The 12,969-nt window shown below is 42.9% G+C and overlaps 1 protein-coding gene across 1 annotated transcript in view; it reads left to right on the top strand.

The window, feature by feature from the left end:
- The window catches only part of LOC126457368 (uncharacterized), a 97,403-nt gene that overhangs the window by 16,778 nt on the left and 67,656 nt on the right, over positions 1-12,969 (top strand). Inside the window, exon 3 of the mRNA XM_050093611.1 lies at positions 7,425-7,520. Within this exon, the coding sequence (XP_049949568.1) occupies positions 7,425-7,520 (96 nt within the window). The remainder of the gene's footprint in view (positions 1-7,424; positions 7,521-12,969) is intronic.

The raw sequence follows: 12,969 nt of genomic DNA, 5'->3' as shown, positions 1-12,969 counted from the left end.
GGTATCCTCCACCACAACCGTACGGTGGCTTGCAGAGTATTTATGTAGATGTAAATCTGAAACTGATGTAAATTAAAGATATTAATCATCGATCTTTAATGAAATTGTATATTTGATATATCTCTGAGTAACAATAGTGAAATAGATAATCTTTTATTTGTCTTATAAATGTTTACAACTATGAGGCTCATTTTAAAAATAAAGTATATGAACTGAACTGACCTTGCGGTCAAATGGTAAGTGTAAACTCCCACAATTCAAAATATTGATTGATGCTGTGTGCAACATTAAATTCGGCATACAAAGAATAGCTGTCCCATAAGAAAAAGGTAGTGGAGGTCTTGTTGACAAAGATATTCAAAATATAAACTATATCGGATTATTTCATAAACAAGACAATGCGTTGCACTTTCTGAATATTATTTCAAATGTGGAGAGCAGTTGACACTCTGAAACCTGTCAATTTTTACTCCATGATGTCAGACTGACTAAGCTACAGATAGTGAATGATAAGCTTTATAGTTATTAGGGAACTTTTTATTGCTGTAATAGCTTCAGTTAACATGGAATTGCCAGATATTTTGTTATCCATATATTATATATTTGCACCCAAAACCCAAACTTCATACTGTTACTGAAGACTGAAATGCATTCATTAAGACACCAAAGCAACAAGGAAAAAATACCCAAGTTTTTGAACGGACAATTTTGAAAGTTGCAATGCAACCCACAAAACAATCAGTGCTTCTACAGTGAAGCAGACCCAGATTCAATTGCTGATCCAGCACAGCAGTTTCATTCAGTGCTGTAATTCTTGGCTTTAACTGCTTGCCGTACATATCAGATTTTGCAGACAGAACTAGATTATAAACACAAAATATTGGCAGATTGTGAAAACTACAGAGAAAAAGATCGCTACATGTAATAATTGATTTACATATCCTACGATGTGACCTCCAACCACCCCGCCCCCTGCCCAAATGCATTAAAAAAAAAAAATCTTGGGATTGTACAGTTACGTAAACAGAGGGTGACACCATCGGTGACCTGTGTAGACAGTGAGCAAAGCTGTGTTGTATACCACGAGGCCTCCCGGTGTAAAACACAGCTTTGTTAGTCCTGTATGCAGGTCAGTAGTGGTGCCCCCTCTGGTCTGAAGATGATCTACATAGACTAAAGCCGGTCACAAGTAATGAAATAAATCATCATTTGCAATCATGACTGTTTATTTTCATTAAAATAAGATATAAATCAGTGCTGTTCCTGACATGCTTTCAGAAATTATCCTCCAGCTCTACTTATTCTGTGAATCATGTTTTAAATTTGTGTAAGACATATGTGTACCACATTGTGTGTCAATGTTTTGAGCCCAATATTGGCAAACTACACATCTCTTGTAGTGATGTGTTGAGTATTGACCTACATTTTAGGCTGATTTAAGCAACCCAGTACTTTACTGGGCATGGACTTATTGGAGGTGATATGCCTTTCCCTTCCAATTTTGAACTGTCTGACCCAGCCAGGTATAGAAAGACCTATAGTTTAACACAGACTCAGAACTGTGGTGTGTTGCTTTGGCAGTTTTCCCTCTGGCAAACATTGCAAGAGGTGAAAGAAGTAATAGTGTACAAATTGCCGAGGACTTCACTGGCTGGTGAACAAGCCTTGGCCCTTTGGATATGTAGACTGTCACTTAACTATTTAGCCACACAATCTGAATTTTTAATTTTACAACCCATTACACCTGATTTCTCTATTTCTTATATCTTGCCACTCCAGCAATATGGAGGCAGACTCGGAGAACGGCAGCAATATTATTTGTATGGTGCAAAACTGTACCTTTGACATTTGTGGCTCTAGGTATCATAGCAAACACATGAAATGGGACTGTCTGTTAGCTGTATACAAAAAATAAGCAAGTGGATTGACAGTTCATATCTCTTCACCAAAAACCTTTGTTATGCTGATTCTCAAATATAACTCTCACCTCACTTTTCTGGACCTGGTCTGGTCTTTGCTTTGGAATTCCATTGAGTGTGTGTTCCTGTGCATGATAATTCTGGCTTTGTTTGTGAGTGCTATTGGTGCTGACAGTTGTAACATTATGTGGCATCTTCAGCCATTGTCTGTGTCGATTTTTGTTTTGACAGTGTATGCAGTTCATGGTAGTGACCTGTTTACTTGGGGTTAGTTTAAGACACAAAAGTACTGACCATTCCAAGGATTATTGTAGTGTGAAACATTGACATGCAGATCATATTTCTGGAACAAATTTATGGTGAAGACGGATGAAATATAACTGGTGGATGACTTCTTGTTACTGATTGTATGACAATTAAATTTCCTCATAACACTATAGTAATACAAACAGAATACACACATAATTTACAAATTTAAAGACATGTTATTTGTATAATTGATCACTCTGCTGTAGTATCCAAAAAGTCTGAGAGGTTTCCATGGTACAAATTTTGAGGGAACTTTTCAACAATATGGTTGACAGTCTGTCTTCAAAAGCCACGGGTCCACTCCACATTGGTAATCTCTGCCCATCTGTAAAATAGGTCACTGCATTTGCCATGATTATTTCAAATCCTGTTGAGTGTACGCTGTGTCCTAAGGCAGCAGATCATTTGCATGGTTTGTTGCTGACTTGGAGAAAGCTATGGAGCTCTGGTGTATAGTCGTTATACCATTCTTGCATCCAAAATTCATGGAGGTTGAAGTTGTGGTCCACAGGTTGCTACCTGTTCTAAGAGGGGTGTGTGTGGAACAGAGTCTGTTAATTTGGCATGTTCTCATGAATTTGGAGTTGTTGGTTGTCCAGATTTTCTTGTGTTCTCTCTGAAGGATATTCTTTCTTCTCAAGTTAGATGATGGAATGTGGCTCAGGACAGGTAACAAGAATACTGGAGTGGACTTAATTGTATCAGTAACAATCCACTTTGTTGTAGTTGCGAATCTACCAGCTTCATGTGGCTGCTGTTTATCCAGAGTGGGCTGCAATATTTAGCTGCTGACAAGACAAGGCCAAGGGTAGATGATAGGAAGGTCAATGGTGCAGAACGCCATATTGTACCATATCATTTTTGCAGCTTATTATTTCTGAACTTCAATTTAGCTGCAGTCTTTGTCATGTGCTGTTTAAATGACAAAGTTCTATCAACTGTAGCTCCAAGGTACCATGGATGTAGATGTGGTTGCTATCAAAAATTATGTCCAGTTCACAGTTGGCTGGGATTTTTCTCTCAATCAGATTTGGTTAAAAAATTCAAAATTTGTTGTGGGACATAGTGAAATATTCCCACGTCAGTCCCTATAGTTTCATGAACTTCCGTTAGGTGGTTGGTGCTATATGTAACCTTTAAAATGGCATATATAATGTAGGTGGGTTCCAAGCAGAGAGCTGCCATTGAGTTTTTTTGGCAGGTATTTGTAGATACTTGTAGAATGTCTACAGACACCTGGCAATCAACAAAAACACGGTCAATCAGTGGGCAAGGCATCAGTTGTCATTGCAACAAGGTCACGCGAACCTGTTCAGCCGCCCGCATGCTGGCCGACCGCTCACAGCTGTGACTTGTGCAGTGTTGAAATGTGCGAACTTTCTCATTTGAGGTGATCAACAGATCACAAACCAACATTTCACTGCTCAACTGGACACTTGTCCACCAGTTGGGGTACTCAAAGGTGTGTGCCTGCTGGTTTCTCGCCACGTAACAGGAGACTTTAAAGAGCAATGGAGGACCATTTGTGCGGAATTGCTTGTACTGATCATGGACAGTGTTTTGTCGAACATTGTCATAGGTGATGAAACATGGTTTCATCACTGTAAAACAGAACCATAATGGCAATCAATGAGATGGTACCACACCACCTCTCCTCTAGAGAAAAAGTTCAGAGTTGCAGTCTGTCAGAAGGGTCATGGCAATGGCCTTGTGAGACTCTGAAGGGGTTATTCTGTTTGATGGCCTCCCTCATGGTGCAACAATCAACTCTGCAGTGTATGGTGCTGCCCTCAGGAAGTTGAAGAAACATCATCAGTGTGTTTGTTCCCACAAAAATGCAAACTAACTTATCCTTCTCCATGATAATGAAAGGTCTCATGCAAGTCTGCACACTCGAGAGGAGCTAACAAAACTTCGTTGGACTATTCTTTCTGATCTGCCCTACAAAATGGATCTCTCACTTCCTGACTTCAGTCTGTTTAGCCAATGAAGACTGCACTCAGTGGGAAGCAGTAACGGGGTGATGGGGAGGTTATTGGTGCAGCAAGATGTTGGCTCCAACATTGACTATTAGAGTGGTACCATTCAGGCCCAGAAGCCCTTACAGTAAGGTGGCATAAGGCTGTCACATTGATCAGAGATTATATTGAAAAGTAGATTTTATAGACAAAAGAGTGGGGAATAATATAGTGTTTTGGAATCCTGAATAAAATGACATGCTTTCACAAATAAAATGTGTTACGATAATTATTGAACGGCCCTCATACTGAGATGAAAGCATGTGGATTCAGTTTCATTAGGGCTGGAATCCCCAGTCATCAGTATAACCAAACTTCCTGAACTGAGTGGCTGGCATATATGCAGTGTACAAGCTAAATAGTAGCAGAGCTAGGACAAAGGCTTGAGGTAAGCCATTGTTAACAGTCTTCTGATCGCTAGTGGCATTGCCTATAATTACTTTAAATGTTCTGGCAATCAACCAATTGTTGAGTAGTTGTGCTATTCTTCTGCAGGGTAGTACACAGAGCAACTGACAGACAACTCTCTGCCACCACATGGAATCATAAGCTGCAGACAGATCAATAAGTACAGCAGGGGTCTTTAGCTGTTTCTGGATATGGCGACCTCACAAGTAATTTGTACATCATACTCAGAAGGGCAATAGGACAGTACCTTTGTGATTTTTTTGTTGGGTTTTCCTGGTTTTAAGATACAAATGAGCTTTCTGTGTTTCATAAGTTGTGGAATGGATTCTGTTTGCAGAAGATTGGTGAGCTGCCCACATTTTAACATACTTGACACAATGCAGGAGGGATTCTGGGCATATGCCATCATAGCTTGGAGCTTTACCAGATTTATTATCTTCAAAGACTATTGAAACATCTTCAGGAGTGAATGGGAAAGAATATGGACTACGGTGTGAACAATCTGCCACAATGCATCTCAGGTTTCACTTCACTTGTATGGCGTTGAGGTCCGAAATAAATGGTTTATATGTTGAGACAATGTGGGCATCAAATGTATTTGGTTTCACAAGATTGTTATTGCATGTTACTAGCTTTCCACTTCCCAAGTTGCGTAATGGAGACCAGTCTTTTCTGCTTAATTGTTTGAAGTCAAGTTTTTCAACTGTTGTTTGGTTGGTTGGTTGGTTAGTTCATTTGTGGGGGTTGAAGGGACCAGACTACAAAGGCTATTGATCCCTTTTCAACTGTGTCCAGTCATTTCTGGTGGGGCTCAACATCAAGACTGTGCATCAGTTAGCATGCTATTTCTTGTGCTACAGTTGTGAGGAAGTCCTTATACAGGTTCTCACCAATCTCAAGCCACCCAGAAATGTTCTCCTTTTGGTATCCTCTGGGAGTAGACTTTCTTGCTGTGCTGTGAGTGCACACATGAATCTGTCACAGTTATTGATCATGGGCAAATCCATCCCAAGATCGTATCCAGGTTTTTAGAGTAGTTGGACCAGTCTGTTTTCTGAAAGTTTCAGTGTTGAGGGGGGATGGAATTTACCAGAAGGATCTGCATGCCTGCTTCCTGTATTACCGGGTAGTACTGAATTTGGAAAGTCAGACAGGACTTATTGTGATTGCTACTTCTTGGATGACCTAATAACTGCCTTGATAAATAGTGATATCTGGCAGTCTCCTTAATTCTCTTGCAAAGAAAACATTGTAATGTAGTGATGTCTAATAGCAACACATTGTTTTACACATTGTTTCACAGTGTTAAACATATTGACTGCTTATAAACGTAGGCTTCTGTAACCATTTACACAGTCAATAAAATTTTTCTGGGTTTGTGATCGCATTGTCAGCATGTAAAACTACCGATGTTTCAGTCATTGTTGCAAGTGATCTTCTTCAAGGTGGTTTTGTTTGACTGCGTGTTTCAAGGGGTGGTAACCTTAATAACAGAATATCACATGTTACTTGGATTACAATGTTAATGTTTTATACATGTGTTTTCTTGTAGACTGAATGTACAACTAAAATGCCATAGTCCTTACTGAGACAATAGATTTGAACTCAAAATATAAATACAAGATATGCAGTGACGAATTTTATCTTTGAGAAAAACCAGAAATTTCATATTGTTTTATAGAGTAAACTCTGTCATCCGTTGATACAGGCTTTGTGTGTAAACATTCAGTATAGTTGAAGTGAGAGGTAGGAAATTAGCCAATGCCTTATTGGAGAAACTTTGTGCTCATGTGAAGTGAATTAGGGAAAAATTCCTTTCACAGTTTGGAATAGTTGGCTTGGCTGTATCCCTCCCTTGCTGCCTCAATAGTTTAGAGACTAAGTAGATGCAAAATAAATGTAAATAAATGGGGCAGCCTTGATCAGTATGTGTTCTGCAAGTACTGCAAGATCCATAATGTAATCCATATGTAAACAGCTGCATCTCTTAGCTCACTAGCTGAATTCTGAGAAATCAACTCTGCTATAACAGTAATGCCATGTTATCTGATGTAGTGACTAAGACACTGAACTTAAATTTGGGAGGAGGACTGACATCCTCGTCCTGCCATCCTTATTTAGTTATTCCAGTGTTCTTCCCCTACATTGGTTAAGGGGAATATCAGAGTAGCTCATTTGAAAATGACATGGCTGATTACCTCATCATCAAAAGGACATTACAGCCCAATCTTATTCCCATTTACAACATAAATGCTAATGGCACAGCCAGTTTCTGAATCATGCATTTAAGGAATCCATTGGTGTAAATTTTTGCAAATTTGCTTTACATAGGTTGATTTTTCCCAAATTATTTTTTGTTATGATTATGACAATGAGGATGACGATTTTGTTTGTGAGCATTATTACTGAAATGAATAAATAAGGCAGAAAATGATTTTGTGTCTTGCATACAAAAGTAAGTTAAGACAAAATAATTTTTTTTTGTAGAGAAATAGGTCATTTGGTTGAATAACACACACATTCTGTCATCAAATTTGAGAGATAATTTTATCCAACACAAGATTTGGGATGCACTATATTTCAATAGAAATCATATTGACGTTATGATGGATTTTCCATTTTCATTACTTTTGAGTGCGCTGACAATGATTTTGTCTTGAGCTCTGCTGCATTCCTGTTATTCATGGCAAATGTACACCATATATAGTCTTTGTATTTGCTCCTGTTAATCCTAACTCTGAATTAAGTTGTATTTTGTATCTACCTTCAGGGATTTCACAGTGTGCTACAGAGCATATGATGACTGTGGCGAGGAGACCTATTTACCTTTGCTTTCTGACTGGGATCTAGATGCTGCATTTATCAGGTTTGTTTCTTTGGTATTTTAAAATGGCTATTTATGTTAAATTAAAAGGAAAAGTATTTCCAGCTGTTATTCATTCAGATCATAATATGATGCAAATTTGCTGGTAAATATGTCTGCAAACTGATATTAATTTAAACTGTATAATGTGTGCTGTAAATGTGAATAATTAACATTCTCATCAGTCAGAAGGATTGGTAGGAACTCCACAGTGTTTAGCATGCAATGTCCCAATGATAAATAGTGCCCCTCTTGCCTTTATTCATGTACGTGATTTTTCTACTTATCCTGCACTATGGCAAAATTTATTTAGTTAGTGTAGGCTGTTCTGATTTTGGTGCCAATTTTTCTACTTACTACTTTCTACTTGATTTTTCTACTTATCCTGCACTATGGCAAAATTTATTTAGTTAGTGTAGGCTGTTCTGATTTTGGTGCCAACTGGTCCTGCAACTTTTCCCATGGGTACCCACTTTAAAAGGATATCAAAGTTGTGGTTCACTCATTTTCTTTTCTTTCTTTTCAGATCTATCATTTCTTCACTTTAGGATAAGATGACCTGTTATTTTTGAAAATGTTGCTAACCGTCCCCCAACACTCTGGCCGTGCCCTGGCTCTCTGGCCGTGCCCTGCCATTCTGCCCCGCCACCTGCGGGTTCGGGGGTAAGAATAGGCCTGCGATATTCCTGCCTGTTGTAAGAGGTGACTAAAAGGAGTCTCAAATGTTCCGGCCCTTATGTGATGGCCCTCTCTCGGGTTTGACCTCCATATTTCAAAATTATTCCGAGGAGCAACCCAATTGGGGAATGGCACTTTACATGGTGCATTGTGTCCCTCATGCATTGATACTAGCCAGTTTTCTCGTCGCCACATTGCAGTCCCGCTCGTTCTTCATCTCTTAGGTGAGGATACATTCCTGGGAGCTATTTCTGCCATGTACTACAGTGTTGCTTTCTGCGGAGGTGATGACCATGGACTTCCTTGCACCTAATATCCAGCCCGTTAGCCAGTCCATTATGGTGGGGCCTCCATGTACCCTGTTGGTTGCAGCCCCCTGACAACTCAGGGATCGCTCTGCTGATGCGTGTGCCGTTAACTCCCCATGTATGCCAAGGAGTAGATGCCTATCTCCCTGGGGCATCGGGACTCCTGGCAATAGCCTTCCTGCCAAGTGGCCCTTGATGTGTCTGGATGGTGCCCGTGGGGAGGTCCCTCGGTCGGAGTGGGTGGCATCAGGGCAATGAAGTGTGGTACATCATCGCTTGGTGGTGGCCAGCCACCAGCAGTTTCTAAGCATTCAAGGGCTCAATTTAATGCAAATACGGAAGACCCCAAATTGTTCCCCTCCTTGGCCACACCATGGGAGGAACAAAGGGCTAAGGCTGATAGTGAGACTTATTCACCCCAGTATCTAGTATGTACGAGAGCTGATGGGGAATCCTCTGTGTCTGTGAAGCCTCAGTTCTTTGTAGAGCATTTAGAGGACAAGTTTGGGGAGGTAGAGGGCTTGTCCAAAATGCGCTCTGGGTCAGTATTGATAAAAACGGCATCCTCTGCCCAGTCACAATGGTTACTCAGTCATGAGAAGTTGAGGGATGTTGCAGTTGCCATCACGCCCCATAAGAGTTTAAGTATGGTCCAGGGTATTATTTTCCATAGGGACCTTCTTTTGCAGTCTGATGATGAGCTGCGCGCCAGTTTAGAGGTGTGGTGTACATTTTGTCCGACATGTTCATCGGGTTCTGAGGGATAATCAGGTTGCTACTGGTGCCTTCATCTTGGCCTTTGAGGGTGATACATTACCCGAGAAGGTCAAGGTGATAGTCTACCGCCGTGACATCAAGCCCTATATCCCTCCCCCGAGCCGGCGGGGTGGCCAAGTGGTTCTAGGTGCTACAGTCTGGAACCACGTGTCTGCTACGGTTGCAGGTTTGAATCCTGCCTTGGGCATGGATGTGTGTGATGTCCTTAGGTTGGTTAGGTTTAAGTAGTTCTAAGTTCTAGGGGACTGATGACCTCAGAATTTAAGTTCCATAGTGCTCAGAGCCATTTGAACCATTTTGAACTTCCCTCAATGTGGTTCTTTAAGTGCTGGAAGTTTGGCCATATGTTTTCCCGCTGTACTTACAGCCTCCCATGTCGAGATTGCAGACGCTCATCACATCCCAATACTCCGCCTCCAATCTGTGTCAATTGCGCAGAGCATCATTCACCTTGCTCGCCAGACTGCAGGATCTTACAGAAAGAGTGGAAAATCATGGAATAAGACACTGGACCGAATGTCCTACACTGAGGCTAAAAGGAAATATGAACGACTCCATCCAATGCGTATGACTTCCTCATACGTCGCCACTATGACAACAGTATTAGCCCCAACAGTTCAGCGCATTCCATTCGGCTCCTCGAGCCGTAAGACTACACGTACCCCCTTGACTGTGGGGGGCACTACCCTCTCTGTTGCTGCTGTGCCACCTACCTCAGGAGCAACACCCCCCCCCCCCCCCCCCCCTCCTTCCCATCGGGGACGTCTGTCCCTGCTTCTAAGCCGGAGAGGCGCCCAACTTTATCAGCTCCTTTCACTCGCAAGGGGTCTGTTGGGTCCCTCTCCTCTCAGGTTTCCACCAGTGGGAAGGATGATGCCCGCCAGTGGCACAAGTGCCTACAAGCAACTGGTCGTAGGGCTCCACGATCCTCTTCAGTCCCGGAGACTGAATCAGTGAAGCCCTCCCAGCCAGTGAAACCCAAGGAGCAGTGAGAAATGTCAAAGAAGAAGACCACAAAGCCCAAGGAACTTGTGGTGGCACCCACCCCACCACAACCTACAAGCTCTGCATCTGAGGATGAGCTGGAGATTCTGGCATTCACTGAGGACTTAGATCTCGCTGGACCCTCAGACTCAATTGATGTCACTCGCACAGGTACTCAGTTGGTGGCAGCAGGTGACCCTGAGTTGTAACGTGCCTTCTTGAGCACTTTGTCTTTCCAGCCTAATCATGATGTCATCCTCCAGTGGAATTGCAGTGTTTTTTTCCACCACTTGACTGAACCAAGACAGATTTTGAGCTCAACACCTGCTCTCTGTATTGCCCTCCAAGAAACCTGGTTCCCAGAAACATGGACCCCTGCCCTTTGTGGCTATTGGGGTTTTTATAGAAATCAGACTGACTGTAACAGGGCGTTAGGTGTCATGTGTCTGTGTGTCCTTACCTCTGTTTACTCTGAATCGGTGCCTCTTCATACAGCTTTAGAGGCTGTTGCTGTGAGGATAAGGACAACCTTGGATATTACCGTCTGCAATGTCTACCTTCCTCTGGATAGTGAAGTACCTCTTAATGAATTGGCTGCTCTGATTTCTCAACTACCCCCACCATTCCTACTTTTGGGGGACTTCAATGCCCATAACCCCTTGTGGGGTGCTGCCATGATTACTGGCCGGGATAGAGATGTCGAGAATCATCTCTCTCAGCTCGACGTCTGCCTCTTAAATACAGGAGACCCCGCACAGTTCAGAGTGGTTCATGACACTTATTTGGCCATTGACCTCTTGCTTTGCAGCCCAGGATATTCACCATCCATCCATTGGAGGTTTCATGACGACTTGTGTGGTAGTGACCACTTTCCGATCTTCCTGTCACTACCCCAACGTCACACTTCTGAACGTGTACCACGGTGGGCCCTTAATAGGGCAGATTGGCTGGCTTTCACATCTGCTGTCATTGTGACACTCTCGCTCATGGTGCTATTAATGTGGTGGTCGAGCAGATCACTGCATCGATCGTATTGGCTGCAGAACGCGTGGTTCCTCTTTCTTCCGGGTGCCCTCGGCGTAAAAATGTGTCTTATTGGTCGCCGGATATTGCTGAGGCCATCAAAGAGTGTAGGCGGGCCCTCCAACGACATAAGCGGCATCCATCGTTAGGGACTCTATTCTTTTTAAGCTGCTCCATGCCCATCACTTGATACAATGGTGGAAGCAAGAGTGCGAGGAACAATGTTTCCTCCATTGGTTCTTGTATCCCTGCCTCCCAGGTGTGGACTTGGATTTGCCGCCTTTATGGTTACCCGATCCCACTGTGGGTGCCTGGGATTTCAGTCAATGAGGCAGTGTGCACCAACTGAGGTGAAATCGCCGAGTATTTTGCTCGGAGTTCTGCATCTGCCAATTGTCACTTGGCTCTTCTTTCCTTGAAAGAGTGGGTAGAACGACAGCATTTGTATTTTACATCGCACCACCCTGAGCCATACAATGCTCCTTTTACTGAGTAGGAATTCCTCAGTATCCTTGCCCATTGTCCTGACACTGCTCCAGGCCCTGACAGAATTCACTCCCATTTTCTCAAACATCTGTCTGTGGCCTCACTGCGACAGATTCTGTATGTCTTAAATCGTATCTGGGGTGAGGGAGTGTTCCTGTTCCAGGGGAAAGACAGCATCTTCATCCCAGTGTTGAAACCTGGGAAGAACCCTGCAGCGTTGGACAGCTACCGCCCCTTTAGCCTCACCAACATTCTCTGCAAATTACACGAACGAATGGTGAGCCGAAGGTTGTGTTGGCTCCTGGAGTCTCGGGGCCTTCGGGCTCCATTCCAGGGTGGTTTCTACCGAGGCCGCTCAACAACAGATAATTTGGTATGCCTTGAGTCTGCCGTCCGAATAGCTTTTTCCAGACACCAACATCTGGTAGCCATCTTTTTTTATTTACGGAGGGCCTAAGAGACGACCTGGTGCCACTACATCCTTGCCATGCTGCATGAGTGGGGCCTCCGTGGCTCACTCCCGATTTTTATATGGAACTTTCTCTCCCTGCGTACCTTCCGTGTTCAAGTTGGAGGCTCCTTTAGCTCCTCCCATATCCAAGAAAATGGGGATCCTGCAGGGCTCTGTATTGAGCATTCCACTGTTTTTAGTCACTATAAATGGCCTAGCAGCAGCTTAGGGCCGTCAGTGTCGCCCTCCTTATATGCTGACGATTTCTGCATTTACTTCAGTTCCTTCACCATTGGTGTTGCTGAACGCCGACTACAGTGATCCATTTAGAATGCGCTGTCATGAGCTCTTGCCCACGGGTTCCACTTCTCTGCCGACAAGACCTGTGTTTTGCACTTCTGTCGGCAATGGACAGTCCATCCTGACCCTGCACTTTTTTGTGATGGCCATCCACTACGAGTAGTCTTCAAGGTTTTATAAAGACTGATGAGAAGAGAGAAACAGAAAAATTATCATCTTTGTTATTTTTTAGGACTGGTTTTCGAAGCTCGCCTAACATGGCTTCCACAAATTCGTCAGTTTAAGCAAAAGTGCTGGCGGCATCTTAACACGCTCTGCTGCCTGAGCAACACCACTTGGGGGGCAGATAGCTCTACATTGCTATGGCTTTACAAAGCCCTAGTTCAGTCACAACTTGACTTTGGGAGTGTAGCATATGGTTCGTCAGCGCCCTCAGCATTGAAGT

The sequence above is a fragment of the Schistocerca serialis genome, chromosome 2 (genome assembly GCF_023864345.2).
Source record: "Schistocerca serialis cubense isolate TAMUIC-IGC-003099 chromosome 2, iqSchSeri2.2, whole genome shotgun sequence".
Lineage (NCBI taxonomy): Eukaryota > Metazoa > Arthropoda > Insecta > Orthoptera > Acrididae > Schistocerca > Schistocerca serialis.
The sequence above is the reverse complement of the archived record's forward strand: the minus strand, read 5'-3'. Positions and strand labels throughout refer to the sequence as shown.